The sequence below is a fragment of the Tamandua tetradactyla genome, chromosome 15 (assembly GCF_023851605.1).
Source record: "Tamandua tetradactyla isolate mTamTet1 chromosome 15, mTamTet1.pri, whole genome shotgun sequence".
Classification (NCBI taxonomy): Eukaryota; Metazoa; Chordata; class Mammalia; order Pilosa; family Myrmecophagidae; genus Tamandua; species Tamandua tetradactyla.
The window spans coordinates 85,690,347-85,709,164 of NC_135341.1; the positions used below are offsets into that span (position 1 = coordinate 85,690,347).

At 45.1% G+C, this 18,818-nt stretch overlaps 1 protein-coding gene across 9 annotated transcripts in view; it reads right to left on the reverse strand.

The window, feature by feature from the left end:
* The window catches only part of LOC143657668 (uncharacterized), a 130,496-nt gene extending 125,820 nt beyond the window's left edge, over positions 1–4,676 (reverse strand). For 7 of the 9 annotated variants that reach the window (XR_013162941.1, XM_077130292.1, XM_077130291.1 and 4 more), the window contains exons 1-3: positions 4,586–4,676; positions 4,133–4,321; positions 2,478–2,566 (exon numbers count right to left, since the gene is read on the reverse strand). Coding sequence is in view for 8 of the 9 variants with exons in the window: in XM_077130292.1 (XP_076986407.1) it covers positions 2,479–2,566; positions 4,133–4,321; positions 4,586–4,671 (363 nt within the window). In the remaining variant the exon portion in view is untranslated. The other 2 variants (XM_077130289.1, XM_077130290.1) reach the window with 2 other exon arrangements.
* Positions 4,677–18,818: the final 14,142 nt, after the last annotated feature.

Below are 18,818 nucleotides of genomic sequence, written 5' to 3' on the forward strand. Positions count from 1 at the left end.
GACGAGGAGGGGGATAGGGAGGCGAGGAGGACAACGACGAGGAGGGGGATAGGGAGTCGAGAAGGAAGAGGAGAAGGAGAGGAGGATAAGGAGGAGAAGGAGAGGAGGATAAGGAGGCAAGGAGGAGGAGGATAGGAAAACGAGGATGATGAGGAGGAGGAAAGGGAAGAGAGGGGGAGGAGGGGAAAGAGGAGGGGGAGGAGGAGGGGGAGGAGGAGGGGGAGGAGGAAGAGGAGGAGAGGGGGAGGAGAGGGGGGGCAGACCCAGCTGGCGCACACCCGCACCATCCCAGCCGGCTGCACCTGAGCAATCAGCATGTGCCCGCCAGGTACCCCTGCACACCCAAGCCACCGGGTACCCTGGCCCACAGACCCGCGCACGCGCACACTGGGGCCCATAGACCGGCGCACGCACACCCAGCCGGCGCACACCCGCACCATCCCAGCCGGCTGCACCTGAGCAATCAGCATGTGCCCACTAGGTACCCCTGCACACCCAAGCCGCCGGGTACCCTGGCCCAAAGACCCGCACACGCGCACACCGGGGCCCACAGACCCGCGCATGCGCTCGCCGGCCCCCCGCCCCACAGACCCACGCAAACAGGGCACCGCCCTTCAGACTTGCGCATGCACACAAGCCCCTCAGTGCACCACGGCTGTGCCCTACAAGCCGCACATGTTCACGTTTGGGACCCGTGCCCACAGACCGAGCTCAAGCACACCAGGGTTCCTGGGGGGGTGGGGAGGGTTGGGGAGCACAGAGCAGTAGGGCCCCCCCTACTGACACGCGCACGCACACTGTGGCCCTGCCCTAGAGACCTTTGCATGTGCACAGAAGCCTACACGCCACGCCACAGACCAAGCATGCGCACACCGGAGTCCCTGCCCCACAGACAAAGCACGCATACAGCAAGGACCCGCCCTTCAGGTTCGTGCATGCGCACAACAGGGCCATAAGCACACCGAGGACCCGTTCTACAGACTTGTGCTTGTGCCCAGCCACACCCTGGCCGCTGGGTCCTGGCGCATTTGTGCACCGACCTCTCGACCCCTGCACCTCAAGCCCCTGTCCAGCACAGGTGCACATCATTGCCGCACCCCCCTCCCGCACAAGCTCCCTACTTCTGCGCTCTAAGGCCTGCCTGAGCTGCACCCCCACAGCTCCCCACATCGCACCTCCACAACCCTGCGCCCCGCACCCCAGGCTCACAGCAGCAGCCCCAACTTGGGGCAAGCCACACACCCTTCCTCCCACTTTTCACCAGACCTGGTGGAAAAAACCTGTGGCCAATAATAGTTTGAAACTTGTGAGGGATTCAAGTTTTTTTTTTTTCTCATGGTGATTTTAAAAGAAAACAAGTGTTAAATTTCAGAAACACTTATAGAAGGAAATAAAGCAAATCACTATTTAACTTTTACAATTAAGTGCTATATTTACTTTTACCTTGGGAATTTAACATTTTATTGTACTTAAATACCTAAGGAATTAAAGAGACTTGTTCTGTTATGGGACTGAAATGCTTAAACCTAGTTATTAATTGAAAGATTTTATCACATACTCAGATTATGTGAAAACCCCCAAAACAGACCACTAAATAGTAGTAGGAAAGCACGTCCTATAACCTGCACACCTTAATTCTATCCAGCAGTAAGTAAAAGCTCCAAATTCAGTTGCTCTTTGATTTTCAGCCAACCTAGGGAATGGAGGAGGCAGGGGAGTGGAGCGTTAAGCTTCCAGTTAGAATTCTAGAGGCGTTTTCCCAGACCGGGATCCAGTGTTCCTTCATTTCAGTTCCCGGGGCCCCACGGGGTCGCGGATAGGAAGAGGAGATTGTCCTTTGGCCTCCTCTCTACTGGATCATTTCAATTCGCATCGTGAAGGACAAAAAGGACTGTGTGGGGTTCCTCAGGCTACCAGCAGCACCCAACAGATCCCTCAAAGCCTGGCCTGGGCCAGCCTTGGGCCCTGCAATTCTTCAGGGTCCCTCCGAGGGCACCCGGGAAGCACCGAGGTGTGAGTGCCATCATTCCATCTCCCTAACAAACACACCGGGTTTGGGATCAACGTAGTCTTACTGCCAGGCCTGGGACTGAGCCCCAGTATCATGAGGAGTCAAAACCCTAGTAGCCCTTCTCCAACCCCTGGATGCTGACTGCCCCTGAGGCAGTTTGGCCACCGCATTTTGAGAACTACTGCCCTCTCCATCTATGCACAAAGCTGGCCCTGCTTTGGGCAAAGCAACACCTGAACTGCTCAGCTTTTACCCATTGCAACCTGGAGTGCTTTTTGATTGCCAAAGGCTGCCCAGCAATGTCTGGAAATACTTTTGTTACAACTGGGGAGACACTACTGGCATTTGGTAGGTCGAAGCCAGGGATATGCTGACCATCCTGCCATAGGCAGGACAGCACCCCCACCCCCCCCACCCATAAAAAATAATTCAAAATGTCACCAGTGCTGAAGTTGAGAATCCCTACCTTAGTCCAGAAGCAAGCGCTGGCCACCCCTCTCTCGTGGACCCCTGGGGCCCGACCCTGTGCTCTGTGATGTGGCGATGGATCCAAACCTGTCAAGACAGGCCTGGTATCACGGACCAGTTAAGCGGCCTCAGCAAGGTTCCTTACCCTCCCCCCGCCCCATCACAAGGATGGAAGATGCCTGCAGGAGACATGTGCCATGAGCTGTAACCAGCAGGATCTTTGCATTAACCTTTAGAAGGGACCACCCTTAAGTCTCTGCAAAGCCCTTGGCTTGAGGAAGGGACTAGGGCTCCCTCCCCGGGTGTCTGAGCTCCTTTCCAGGTGTCTCCCAGGAGGACTCGGTGGGAGAGCAGGAGAGGACTCACTCCATCAGCCAGGCCCGGGTCTTTCTCCTGAGATGAAACAACATGGAAAATGGCTGGTGTGGACATATCTCAGAGCCCAGCTGCTAGAACTGGGGTCCTGGACTCAGTTTCCTGCTATCATGCTCCTCTGGGGCCAATCACCTGCTGGCACCAGCCCTTGTTCCCCCACCTACAAAATGTGGACAAAGACCCTCCACTTCTCTCATGGAATTGTGGGTGGTCACATAATACCAAGACATTCTTTTTTTATTATTACATACATTATATATACAGTTATGAGGAAGGAAATAAACATCTGATGTCCATTAGAAGCAAAAAAAAGGTGAGTGGTCAAGAGAAAAGGAAAACCTCCAGGAAAATGGTGGAATAGGATAGGTCGAGTTCATCCCTGCTCCAAAGAATAGCTAGAGAAGTGACAGAAAAGAGACCAGGAGAGCGATTCCCGGGTGTAAGTGACCTGGGAGGGTCTTCTACACCACATGGGGGGGCCTCAGCTGAAAAAGCAGAAGACTTGAGATGCAGAGAACCAGACACTGGCCACCTAGTGCAAACAGTCTAACGCGCCCCTTTCCAGACGGAGGCCCCGAGTGCCCGAGGAAGAACCAGCACAGGGTCTGGACTCGCGCATACAACTGTGCCACAACCCGTCACGGCACTGTTGTGGCCCTCCCCACACCCCACTTCCGCAAATGCGAAGCTGCAGACCACTGAAGGAAACCAACATCCCGAGTAATCCTATCAAGATATTTACATGCCGTGAAGACAGCAGAAGATCACTAAGCATAGGCAGCTGCACATAGACACAGCCTAGTCTAACAACCAAATCAAAACACCAGAGGAGACTCAGACTTCAAAACAATTAATGAAACATATTCATATAACTTTCCTAAACAAAATCAGTGGGGGCGGTGCGATGGTGGCTCAGTGGCAGAGTTCTCACCTGCCACACCAGAGACCTGGGTTCAGTTCCCCGTGCCTGCCCATGTAAAAAAAAAAAAAAAAAAAAATCAGTGGGATGGTTAATGACAAACAAATCCTGAAAGAATCTGTCCACAAGAGGCCAGCCCTGTAAGAAATACTATAGGGAGTTCTGCCCATTGAAAAAAGACGGGAGAAGGCGGTCTGGAGGAGGGCACGAAATTGAAGAGTACCAGTAAGGGCTAAAGGAGAAAAAGAGGAACAGGGAAAAAACATATAGATCTGACCAATAAAATCCAAAGGGTAAGATGGTGGATTCAAGAAACCCCTTTACAGCAATAACTTCGAATACTAATGGACTAAACTTACCATTTGAAAGATCCAGACTGGGAAGATGGCGGAATAGGATGGCTGGGCGCAACCCCGCTCCCAGGAGCGGCTGGAGAAGGCGAGTCCGGGGTGTCGGCGCCTGGAGAGCCTTCCGCACCCGGGGAGCCCCTGGCGGCCAAGGCGCTGAGGCGAGGACCAGCGGCGTCCAGCTGGCGCAAACAGCTGGCCCTGGTCCGGAGTGCAGGACCCCGGCGGGTCGGGACACATAGAGGGCAGGACCGGGCCAGAAAGTCAGCCACCCCACGCTGCTGGAGCGCTACCCGCGCCCCTCGGCCCCGTCCCCGCCCCGGCCTGCTCTCCAAGTGTCGGGACCCCGCCAACCCCTCGCACACGTACCCGCCCCCCAGCCCCGCCCCGGGGGCGCGCAGGCCTGCCCCAGCCCAACCGCCTCTCTCGGGCGGGCGCCGTCTCCCCGCCCCTCTCGAGACCCACCTCCCCTTCCTTGCCCCAGCAGGCGCCATTTCAGAAAGGCTGTGACCTCCGACCTCCATACCCAGGCGACACGGCCCCCTGCCCATACAGGACCCTGCCCCGCCTGCGCTCTGCGCTTGGCTCTCCCAGATCTGCACATGCGCACACCCCCAGTCACGCCCCCCAGCGCTGGGAAAGCGCTGACCTGCGCAGTTGGGGCACATCTGCCCCCAGCTCACACAGGCGCAATGCTGACCCCCTGGCCTAGCTCTGCACATGTGCACAAAGGGCCCCGCCCCCCCCCCAGGCCCGCGCACACCAGTGCACTGCACCCCAGGCCTGAGCCCAGAGCCGCTTGCACCAGGGCTCCGCCGCCCAGGCCTGCGCTCCCGCACACTCGCTTCCTCCCTAGCCGCTGGGGGCCCACGCTCATAGGCACCAGCACAGTATCCCCAACCTGCGCTGCAACATCACCACACTGTTGTGTCCCGCCCCAGTGCCCTGCCCTGCTCCACATCCATCCTGCAAACACAAGGCTTTAGATTACTGAAGTGAACTCCCAAAGTAAGACAATCACAATATTTACATGCTGTGAAAGCAACAGATCATCACTGAGCATATCACAGTGCAGACAGATATAGCCCTGCCTAATGAACAAATTAAAACAAAAGGGAAGGCACAGAGTTGGAACAACTAATCAAAGATATTCATATAACTCTACTCAATAAAATAAATGGGATGGTTAATGACATAAAGAAGCTCAAGAAGACACTAGAAGAGCATAAAGAGGAATTAGAGAAAATAAATAGAAAAATAGGAGTATCACAGAGATTAAAGACTATAGATCAAATAAAAAACAAACAACAGCAGATTTGAAGAAGTAGAAGAAAGAATAAGCGAACTAGAGGACAGGACAACTGATTTCAAACACTAAAACCAGCAAATGGCAAAAAAGATGGAAAAATTTGAATTGGATCTCAGGGAAATGATGGACAAAACAAAGCACACAAATATGAGAATCATTGGTTTCCCAGAAGAAAAAGAGAGGAGTAAAGGGCTAGGAGGATTAGTTGAGGATATAATGGGAGAAAACTTCCCAACCCTCATAAAGGACATAAATATACAAGTCAAAGAAGCTCAATGAACTCCGAACAGAATATACCCAAATAGGTCTTCTCCAAGACATGTACTAATCAGTCTGTCAAATGTTGCAGAGAAAATCCTGAAAGCAGCAAGAGAAAAGCAATCTACTACATACAAGGGAAACCACATAAGACTGAGTTCAGACTATTCAACAGGCACCATATGGAGGTGAGAAGGCAGTGGTGTGATATATTTAAGATCCTGAAAGAAAAAGGCTTCCAGCCCAGAATTCTGTACCCCGCCAAACTGCCCTTCAAAACTGAGGGAGAGATTAGAATTTTCACAGACAAACGAATCCTGAAAGAATTTATCAACAAGAGACTGGCCCTTCAAGAAATATTAAAGGGAGTTCAGCCAGTTGAGAAAGAAAGACAGGAGAGGGAGATTTGGAGGAGGGCACATAAGTGAAGAGTACCACTAAGGGATAAACAGAGGATAAAAAGAGAAGGAGGGAAAAGAATATATATATATCTAACAAATAAAATCCAAAATATAAGATGGTGGATTCAAGAAAGGCCTTTTCAGTAATAATTTTGAATGTTATAGACTAAATTTACCAACCAAAAGATACAGATTGGCAGAATGGATTAAGAAAGATAAACCAGCTAAATGCTGCCTACAAGAGACTCATCTTAGACACAAAGCTAAAATAGATTGAAAGTCAAAGGATGGAAAAGATGTTCCATGCAAGCTATAACCAAAAGAAGTCAAGAGTGGCTGTACTAATATCAGATAAAATAGACTTTAAATGCAAAGACATCATAAGAGACAAAGAAGGAAACTATATACTAATTGAAGGATCAATTCACCAAGGAGATATAACAATCATAAATGTTTATGCTCCCAATCAAGGAGCTCCAAAGTACATGAGACAGATATTGACACAGCCGAAGGAAATGATAGATGTTTCAACAATAATAGCAGGAGATTTCAATACACCACTCTCCTCTATAGACAGAACAACCAGACAGAAGATCAACAAGGAAATAGAGAAGTTAAACAACTTGATAAATAAATTAGGCCTAACAGACATATATAGATCATTGCACCCCAAAACGCAAGGATATACATTCTTCTCTAGTGCTCACGGGGCATTCTCCAGGGCAAGTCACATGCTGGGGCACAAAACAGGTCTTTATAAATTTAAAAACACTGAAATTATTCAAAGCACTTTCTCTGATCACAATGGAGTGAAGCTGGAAATCAGTAACTACCAAACAATGTGAACATTCACAAAGAAATGGAGATTAAATAACACACTGTTAAACAACCAGTGGGTCAAAGAAGAAATTGTAAGAGAAACCAGTAGCTGTCTGAAGACTAATGAAAGTGAGAATACAACATATCAGAACTTATGGGATGCAGCAAAGGCTGTGCTGAGAGGGAAATTTATTGCCCTAAATGTCTATACTAAAAAATAAGAAAGAGCAAAATCGAGGACTTAACTGCTCACCTGGAGGAACATGAGAAAGAACAGAAAACTAACTCCAAAGCAAATAGAAGAAGAGAAATAAAGATTAAAGCAGAGTTAAATGAATGGGAGAACAAAAGAACAATAGAAAGAATCAATAAAACCAAAAGTTTGTTCTTAGAGAAAATCAATAAAATTGACGGGCCACTAGCAAGACTGACAAAGAAAAAAAGAGAGAGGATGCAAATAAACAAAATCAGAAATGAGAAGGGGTGCGTTACCACAGACCCCGAAGAAACAAAAAGAAATCATAAGAGGAAACTATGAACAACTATATGCCAACAAACTAGACAATTCAGATGAAATGGACAAAATTCTGGAAACACACAATCTACACTCACTCAGGAAGAAATAGAAGATCTCAACAAACCAACCACAAATAAAGAGATTCAATCAGTCATCAAAAATCTTCCTACAAAGAAAAGCTCAGGGCCAGATGGAATTTTAGCAAATATTCCAAAGACAACTAACACCAATCCTGCTCAAACTTTTCAAAAAAATTGAGAAAAAATGAGCACTACCTAGCTCATTTTATAAAACTAACATGACTTTAATACTAAAACTGGATAAAGATGCTACAAGAAAGGAAAACTACACACCAATCTCCCTAATGAAAATAGATGCAAAAATTCTCAACAAAATACTTGCAAATTGAATCCAACAACATATTAAAAGAATTATACACCACAACCAAGTGAGGTTTATACCAGGAACGCAAGAAAATCAATTAATGTCATACAGCACATTAACAAATCAAAAGGGAAAAAATCATATGATCATCTTGATTGATGCTGAAAAAGCAATTGACAAAATTCAACATCCTTTTCTGATAAAGGCATTTCAAAAGGTAGAAATCGGGTGGTGCGATGGTGGTGGCTCAGAGGCATGATTCCTGCCATGCCAAAGATCCGGGTTCACTTCCCGGTGCCTGCCCATGCACCGAAAAAAAAAAAAAAGGTAGGAATCAAAGATAACTTCCTCAAACATGATAAAAGGCATATATGAAAAACCCATAGCTAGCATTGTACTCAATGGTGGGAGGCTGAAAGCTTTCCCCCTAAGATCAGGAATGAGCAAGATGCCCTCGGACATCTCTGTTATTCAATGTTGTGCTAGAAGTTCTAGCTAGAGCAATCAGGCAGGAAAAAGAAATAAAAGGCATCCACACTGGAGAGAAAGAAGTAAAGCTTATACTAGTTGCAGATGACATGATACTATACTTGGAAAATCCTGAGAAATTTTCAACAAAATTACTTAAGCTAATAAGCCAATTCAGCAAGGTGGCCAGTTATAAAACCGATGTGCAAAAATCAGTAATGTCTCTATACACAACTGAGGAGTCAATTAAGGAAAAAAATTCCATTCAAAATAGCAACTAAAAGAGTCAGATATCTAGGAATGAATTTAATTAGGGACATAAAGGACTTGTACACAGAGAACTACATAACATTGCTAAAAGAAATTAAACATCTAAATAGGTGGGAAAACATTCCAGGTTCATGGATAGGAAAGTTGAATGTAGTTAAGATCTCAGTTCTACCCAAAATGACCTACAGATTCCATACCGTGCCAATCAAGATTCCAACAACCTACTTTGAAGACTTGGAAATGCTAGGTACCAAATTAATCTGGAAAGAAAAGAGACCCCAAATAACTAAAAGCAGACTGAAAAAGAAGAATGAAGTGGGAGGATTAACACTTCCTGATTTTAAAACTCATTATACAAGCAACAAATGGAAAAAATAGATAAGTGGGAACTCCTCAGAATCAAATGCTTCTACACCTTCAAAGACTTTGTCAAAAAAGAAAAGAGCACTTCCGGAGAAGATGGCGGCTTAGTAAGATGCACGGGTCTTAGTTCCTCCTCCAGAACAGCTACTAGGGAAGTAGAAACGATACAGAACAGCTCCTGGAGCCACGACAGAGACCAAGAAGACAGCGTACCCCATTCTGGAACGGCTGACTGGCTGGGAGAACCCGCTCCGGTGAGATCGCCGAGGGGCATGGGCTTCCCCGGGCCGGGGCGGCAGGTGGCCAGAGTCCCTCCCTCCCTCCTTCCCGGGCCGGCTGGGAGAATTGGACAGGTGGTCCCCTCAAGCCGCAGCGGCTGGTGTCCCCCCCCACAACATGCGGCCCCTCGGACCAGCTGGGAGACTTGGATCGGAGATCCCCAAGCTGCGGAGAATGGCGACCGGGGTCCCTTCCAAACACATGGCTTCCCAGTCCGGCTGGGAACAGTGGATAGGCACTCCCCCAAGCCACGGCGGCTGGTGCCCTCCTGCCATGCTTGGTGCCCGGGGCCGGCTGGGAAATTTGGACAGGCGCTCGCCCAAGCCATGGAGGCCGGCGCCCCCCCACCATGCTTGGCGCCCCGGGCCGGCTGGGAAATTTGGACAGGCACTCCCCCAAGCGGCAGAGGCCGGCGACCCTCCCCGCACACGGATCCCCGGGCCAGCTGGGAGATTCGGATTGGCACTCCCCCAAGCCGCTTCGGCTGGCAAACCCCCCCCCCCACAGCGAGAGTTTTCCAAAGTTAAAGGAGCCACAGCATCTTTAACTGGTGGAACCCGCAGACACATGAGCGCCACGAGCGCCACCTACTGGGCAGGATAAGAAAAACAGAGCCCAGAGATTTCACAGAAAAATCTTTCAACCTGCTGGGTCTCACACCCAGGGAAATCTGATTAAATGCCCAGACGCCAGCAGAAGATAACAGATCATGCTCAGAAAATTGAAGATATGGCCCAGTCAAAGGAACAAACCAATAGTTCAAATGAGATACAGGAGCTGAGACAACTAATGCTGAATATACGAACAGAAATGGAAAACCTCTTCAAAACCAAATCGATAAATTGAGGGAGGACATGAAGAAGACATGGGCTGAACAAAAAGAAGAAATAGAAAAATTGAAAAAACAAATCACAGAACTTATGGGAGTGAAGGACAAAGTAGAAAAGCTGGAAAAAACAATGGATACCTACAATGGTAGATTTAAAGAGACAGAAGCTAGAATTAGTGAATTGGAGGATGGAACATCTGAATTCCAAAAAGAAACAGAAACTATAGGGAAAAGAATGGAAAAATTTGAACAGGGGATCAGGGAACTGAATGACAATATGAAGTGTACAAATATACTTGTTGTGGGTGTCCCAGAAGGAGAAGAGAAGGGAAAAGGAGGAGAAAAACTAATGGAGGAAATTATCACTGAAAATTTCCCAACTCTTATGAAAGACCTAAAATTACAGATCCAAGAAGTGCAGCGCACCCCAAAGAGAATAGACCCAAATAGGCGTTCTCCAAGACACTTACTAGTTAGAATGTCAGAGGTCAAAGAGAAAGAGAGGATCTTGAAAGCAGCAAGAGAAAAACAATCCATCACATACAAGGGAAACCCAATAAGACTATGTGTAGATTTCTCAGCAGAAACCATGGAAGCTAGAAGACAGTGGGATGATATATTTAAATTACTAAAAGAGAAAAACTGCCAACCAAGACTTCTATATCCAGCAAAATTGTCCTTCAAAAATGAGGGAGAAATGAAAACATTCTCAGACAAAAAGTCACTGAGAGAATTTGTGACCAAGAGACCAGCTCTGCAAGAAATACTAAAGGGAGCACTAGAGTCAGATATGAAAAGACAGAAGAGAGAGGTATGGAGAAGAGTGTAGAAAGAAGGAAAATCAGATATGATATATATAATACAAAAGGCAAAATGGTAGAGGAAAATATTATCCAAACAGTAATAACACTAAATGTTAATGGACTGAATTCCCCAATCAAAAGACATAGACTGGCAGAATGGATTAAAAAACAGGATCCTTCTATATGCTGTCTACAGGAAACACATCTTAGGCCCAAAGATAAACATAGGTTGAAAGTGAAAGGTTGGGAAAAGATATTTCATGCAAATAACAACCAGAAAAGAGCAGGAATAGCTATACTAATATCCAACAAATTAGACTTCAAATGTAAAAGAGTTAAAAGAGACAAAGAAGGACACTATCTACTAATAAAAGGAACAATTAAACAAGAAGACATAACAATCATAAATATTTATGCACCGAACCAGAATGCCCCAAAATACGTGAGGAATACACTGCAAACACTGAAAAGGGAAATAGACACATATACCATAATAGTTGGAGACTTCAATTCACCACTCTCATCAATGGACAGAACATCTAGACAGAGAATCAATAAAGAAATAGAGAATCTGAATATTACTATAAATGAGCTAGACTTAACAGACATTTATAGGACATTACATCCCACAACAGCAGGATACACCTTTTTCTCAAGTGCTCATGGATCATTCTCAAAGATAGACCATATGCTGGGTCACAAAGCAAGTCTTAATAAATTTAAAAAGATTGAAATCATACACAACACTTTCTCGGATCATAAAGGAATGAAGTTGGAAATCAATAATAGGCAGAGTGCCAGAAAATTCACAAATACGTGGAGGCTCAACAACACACCCTTAAACAACGAGTGGGTCAAAGAAGAAATTGCAAGAGAAATTAGTAAATACCTCGAGGCGAATGAAAACGAAAACACAACATATCAAAACCTATGGGACACAGCAAAGGCAGTGCTAAGAGGGAAATTTATTGCCCTAAATGCCTATATCAGAAAAGAAGAAAAGGCAAAAATTCAGGAATTAACTGTCCACTTGGAAGAACTGGAGAAAGAACAGCAAACTAACCCCAAAGCAAGCAAAAGGAAAGAAATAACAAAGATTAGAGCACAAATAAATGAAATTGAAAACAATAGAGAAAATCAATAAGACCAGAAGTTGGTTCTATGAGAAAATCAATAAGATTGAAGGGCCCTTAGCAAGACTGACAAAAAGAAGAAGAGAGAGGATGCAAATAAATAAGATCAGAAATGGAAGAGGAGACATAACCACTGACCTCACAGAAATAAAGGAGGTAATAACAGGATACTATGAACAACTTTATGCTAATAAATACAACAATTTAGATGAAATGGACGGGTTCCTGGAAAGGCGTGAACAACCAACTTTGACTCAAGAAGAAATAGATGACCTCAACAAACCAATCACAAGTAAAGAAATTGAATCAGTCATTCAAAAGCTTCCTAAAAAGAAAAGTCCAGGACCAGACGGCTTCACATTTGAATTCTATCAAATATTCCAGAAAGAATTAGTACCAACTCTCCTCAAACTCTTCAAAAAAATCGAAGTGGAGGGAAAGCTACCTAATTCATTCTATGAAGCCAACATCACCCTCATACCAAAACCAGGCAAAGATATTGCAAAAAAAGAAAACTACAGAACAATCTCTCTAATGAATATAGATGCAAAAATCCTCAACAAAATTCTAGCAAATTGTATCCAACAACGCATTAAAAGAATTATACATCATGACCAAGTAGGATTCATCCCAGGTATGCAAGGATGGTTCAACATAAGAAAATCAATTAATGTAATACACCATATCAACAAATCAAAGCAGAAAAATCACATGATCATCTCAATTGATGCAGAGAAGGCATTTGACAAGATTCAACATCCTTTCCTGTTGAAAACACTTCAAAAGATAGGAATACAAGGGAACTTCCTTAAAATGATAGAGGGAATATATGAAAAACCCACAGCTAATATCATCCTCAATGGGGAAAAATTGAAAACTTTCCCCCTAAGATCAGGAACAAGACAAAGATGTCCATTATCACCACTATTATTCAACATCGTGTTGGAGTTTCTAGCCAGAGCAATTAGACAAGAAAAAGAAATACAAGGCATCAAAATTGGAAAGGAAGAAGTAAAACTATCACTGTTTGCAGACGATATGATACTATATGTAGAAAACCCAGAAAAATCCACAACAAAATTACTAGAGCTAATAAATGAGTACAGCAAAGTAGCAGGTTACAAGATCAACATTCAAAAATCTGTAGCATTTCTATACACTAGTAATGAACAAGCTGAGGGGGAAATCAAGAAACGAATCCCATTTACAATTGCAACTAAAAGAATAAAATACCTAGGAATAAATTTAACTAAAGAGACAAAAACCTATACAAAGAAAACTACAAAAAACTGTTAAAAGAAATCACAGAAGACCTAAATAGATGGAAGGGCATACCGTGTTCATGGATTGGAAGACTAAATATAGTTAAGATGTCAATCCTACATAAATTGATTTACAGATTCAATGCAATACCAATCAAAATCCCAACAACTTATTTTTCAGAAATAGAAAAACCAATAAGCAAATTTATCTGGAAGGGCAGGGTGCCCCGAATTGCTAAAAGTATCTTGAGGAGAAAAAATGAAGCTGGAGGTCTCACGCTGCTGGACTTTAAGGCATATTATGAAGCCACAGTGGTCAAAACAGCATGGTATTGGCATAAAGATAGATATATCGACCAATGGAATCGAATAGAGTGCTCAGATATAGACCCTCTCATCTATGGACATTTGATCTTTGATAAGGCAGTCAAGCCAACTCACCTGGGACAGAACAATCTCTTCAATAAATGGTGCCTAGAGAACTGGATATCCATATGCAAAAGAATGAAAGAAGACCCATATCTCACACCCTATACAAAAGTTAACTCAAAATGGATCAAAGATCTAAACATTAGGTCTAAGACCATAAAACAGTTAGAGGAAAATGTAGGGAGATATCTTATGAAACTTACAATTGGAGGCGGTTTTATGGACCTTAAACCTAAAGCAAGAGCACTGAAGAAAGAAATAAATAAATGGGAGCTCCTCAAAATTAAACACTTTTGTGCATCAAAGAACTTCATCAAGAAAGTAGAAAGACAGCCTACATAATGGGAGACAATATTTGGAAACAACATATCAGATAAAGGTCTAGTATCCAGAATTTATAAAGAGATTGTTCATCTCAACAACAAAGAGACAGCCAACCCAATTACAAAATGGGAAAAAGACTTGAACAGACACCTCTCAGAAGAGGAAATACAAATGGCCAAAAGGCACATGAAGAGATGCTCAATGTCCCTGGCCATTAGAGAAATGCAAATCAAAACCACAATGAGATATCATCTCACACCCACCAGAATGGCCATTATCAACAAAACAGAAAATGACAAGTGCTGAAGAGGATGTGGAGAAAGAGGCACACTTATCCACTGTTGGTGGGAATGTCAAATGCTGCAACCACTGTGGAAGGCAGTTTGGCGGTTCCTCAAAAAACTGAATATAGAATTGCCACACGACCCAGCAATACCATTGCTAGGTATCTACTCAAAGGACTTAAGGGCAAAGACACAGATGGACATTTGCACACCAATGTTTATAGCAGCATTATTTTCAATTGCAAAGAGATGGAAACAGCCAAAATGTCCATCAACAGACGAGTGGCTAAACAAACTGTGGTATATACATACAATGGAATATTATGCAGCTTTAAGACAGAATAAACTTATGAAGCATGTAATAACATGGATGGACCTAGAGAACATTATGCTGAGTGAGTCTAGCCAAAAACTAAAGGACAAATACTGTATGGTCCCACTGATGTGAACCGACATTCGAGAACAAACTTGGAATATGTCATTGGTAACAGAGACCAGCAGGAGTTAGAAACAGGGTAAGATAATGGGTAATTGGAGCTGAAGGGATACAGACTGTGCAACAGGACTAGATACAAAAACTCAAAAATGGACAGCACAATAATACCTAATTGTAAAGTAATCATGTTAAAACACTGAATGAAGCTGCATCTGAGCTATAGGTTTTTTTTTTTTGTCTGTTTGTATCTTTTTTTCTTTTTCCTTTTCTTTTTTTTTACTATTATTATTGTTTTTATTTTTTTTCTCTATATTAACATTCTATATCTTTTTCTGTTGTTTTGCTAGTTCTTTTCCTAAATCGATGCAAATGTACTAAGAAATGATGATCATGCATCTATGTGATGATGTTAAGAATTACTGATTGCATATGTAGAATGGAATGATTTCTAAATGTTGTGTTAATTTCTTTTTTTCTTTAATTAATAAAAAAAAGAAAAAAAAAGAAAAGAGGCAGCCAACTCAATGGGAGAAAATATTTGGAAATCACACATTGGACAGAGGTTTTATCCTGTATGCATAAAGGAATTATGCAACTCAACAACAAAAGAACAAACAACCTGACTATAAAATGGGCTAAAGATATGAATAGGCATTTTTCTGAAGAGCAAATACAGATGGTTGAATAGCAGATGAAGAGATGTTCATTTTCATTGGCTATAAGGGAAATGTGGATCAAGACTACAATGAGATACCACCTCACACCTGTAAGAACGGCTGCTATTAAACCAACAGGAAACTACAAATTTTGGAGAAGATGTGGAGAAATTGGGACACTTATGTACTGCTGGTGGAAATGTATAATGGTATAGCTGCTATAGAAGACAGTCTGGCAGTTCCTCAGAAAACGAAATATCAAGTTGCCCTATGACCTGGCAATACCACTACTCGGTATATACCCAGAAGAGCTGATAGCAGTGACACAGACATTTGCACACCGATGTTCATAGCAGCATTTTTCACCATCACTAAAAGGTGGAAACACTCCAGTGCCCATCAATAGACGAGTGGATTAATAAAATGTGGTATATTTATTATTAGATATATGTATATTATATATATTAACTATATATATTAACAGTATATATTTTAACTGACTCCCAGGGTTAAGCCTGGTCCTGGCACTGTGGGATCAGCAATGCCATCCTGACCAAAGCAGGGAAAAGAGGTGTAACTAATAAAGTATTAGTGGCTGAGAGAGTTCAAATAGAGCCGAGGCTACAATGGAGGGTATTCTCATAGATGCTTTAGTTAGACACTGCTACTATCATAACCTGCCAACCCCCAACCAAAACCATTCCTGCCAATCCTAAAGAATGCCTAGGGCATTATATAAGATTCTACAAAGGCCCCATACACTAGGGTAACTCTCCAAAACCTACAACCTCCACATGGGTCCCTGGACCAAATAATTCCCAATCACAGACTGTCCAGCCCTTCCAGAACATCAGCTAGTTCCATCCCCCTGTCCCATACGATTGACAGCCCCTTCCAACATGAAAAAGTTCGAATGGGCAGGGCCAAAATACCCCAAAAGAGTGGGAAAAAGATCCAAGGTGATGGTGGAGTTATACAGAGAAGGTTGGGTTTAACAAATGGGTATAACTGCTAAATCTAAATCTTATTGATGGATATTTCTTTTAGCCTCCAGTACCTTAGAGCACCTAGAAATAAAACCCTAAAATTATGGAATTGTAACCTATATCAAACTCTGAAATCTGTTCTACAACTAATTGTTGCGATGTACTTTGAAATATACAGCTTTTATGTATATATGTTATTTAAAGAGAAGAAGGAGGGTAATAGAGGAGATAGGATTTAACAAATGAGAGTGACTGCTGAATCATTATATTGAAATTTCTGCTGGTCTCCAGTATCTCGGAGAAGCTAGAAGAAAGACCCCAAAATTGCGGAACTATAATCCGTACCAAACTTTAAAATCTGTTCTATAATGACTTGTTAAAATGTACTTGGAAATTTATTGCTTTTTTGTATATATGTTGTATTTCACAATAAAAAAGAATAATTAAAAAATAAAAACAAACATAAAAAAAGAAATAAGGACAGCACCTGTGTTAGGGGTGATTACTATTCCCTGGTCCCCTAAATCTAAGTCCATTTAGGAAGGGGTCACCCTCTCTTACTATCTGCTCTTCTCTTTTGTAAACATAATGGGCAAAAAATTTGGCTGCAGAGTGAGACACCAGATGGCTGGAGGAGAGGCCCCCATGCCCCTTTACATTCTTATCACTGGAAAAGGTTGTCTGCCCAGGTGCACCAGGGTTAGGCCTACCTTAGGGTAGAGGATGTCCTTCTGCCCTTCCAGTCCAGCGACCTTCACTATTTGACTCTTTTCACACTCCAAGAATCATCTTTCAGAGCACCTTCTCCCCCTTTGCACATCCCTGAAGTTCATTGGAACTGTCACGACCTGGGGGAGAGGTTTCCTCCTCAACGTGCATCGCCCCCCAGCGTATAGTCCGAGGCCCACAGCACCAGCTGGAGAAAGATTCTGGTGCTAGACACTGGGGTCAAAGTGGACCACAGTTCTAGAAGCTGGGACGGGGCTGGGGGGACACCAATATGCCTTTTATGGGCAACCCTGCATCCTGACATCGAAGGAGGATCTTGGGCCCAGAAAACCTAAGCATCCTGACCAAGGAGGAAGAATGGACTCAGGCCTGACCAACTCTTCAAACCAACAGAGTGGGGGGAGCAGGAGCACAGGCTCAGAAAGAACAGGTGAGAGCTGTCATAGTCCAGCGTGGCTCAGCTCCGGCCCAGGAGAAGGGCCAGAGCCCCAAGATGCCGCTGGCCCAACCCACTGACCAGCCTCCCAACGGGGACGTCAGACCTGGGGGATGTGGCCAGGACCAGGACCCAGGGAGTTGCATGAGACAAGAAGCTGGGTGGGCAGGTGTGTGGGGAGGTCTGACGCCAGGTAACCCCAGGCGTGTGCTTATCTGGGCACCAGGGAGAAGTGTGGAGGACAGCACGGTAAGGAGGGGCTACTGGGTGTTCATGACCAGTAAGACCTGGCAGGGAGACAGATGAGCCCAGGTGGCCGCACCGGGGCCTGCAGCCCTGAGCTCACCCCTGCGTGTGCCCCGAGCTGCACGATCTCCCAAGGCTCGGTTGTTTGCCAGCCTCCAGCCTGCTGGGCCCTGTGCTGAGATGCTCCAGGGTAGGCCCTGAGCTCCCGAGTTCAGAAACCGTGTCTGCCCACAGTGCTCCACTCCCTGCCCAGCTGCTCAGTGTGGCCACCGAACAAGCCCACTCACCTTCAGGCCCAGGTCTCCATCTCCCGGACTCGCGGGGCCAAGCCCGTGTTTCCAACACCTCCTTCAAGGGCCAAGCTCTCCACCTAGCCCTGCGGACCTCCCCGGCCCACGGACACCCTCTCAGGCAGCCCGGATGGAGAGAGGGCCAAGGCTTGACCCATGTGCCCGTCTCCTCCCGGCTCAGTTCTAAGCACCGGGCTCACACCCCCCCAAATTAAAGGACTTTCTTCCACCTGGCCCCACCAGTGCAGCCAGCAATGGAGAAAGCAGGAAAATCCTCTCAGTGCAGTTGTCCCCAGGGAGTGCTCACACCTGGGCACCTCCCACGAAGTTGGCAGGTACCAGGCAGACTCCTCACCTTTTGGACAGTCCCCTTTCACCCAAGGCCTGGGAACCAGCCCAAGGGGCCTTTCTTACCCCTACCAACTCCAGCCCCCTATTTAATTGGAAATTCCTGGAGGTCTCTTCCCAGGTCTCTGCAAACCAACCCCCAGCTGTGAGTTAGCATTTTAAGGTGCTTTGGAGAGAGAGAAACGTCACACTAGAGGTTCTCAAAGCAAGGTCCTGGGGCCAGCAGCATTGGCATCACCTGGGACCTCAACACATGCAAATCCTCAGGCCAGCCTAGACCTGCCGAGTCAGCACCTCGGGGGCTCGGCCCAGCAATCTGTGTTTAATGAGCTCTTATGGTCACTGCAGCTGGAGAACTCCTGCATTGGCCACTGGGGAACTGGTGTGGAAATGGAATCAGGTAGTGGTAGAGTCAGGTGTTCTACCCGGCACCTGCTGC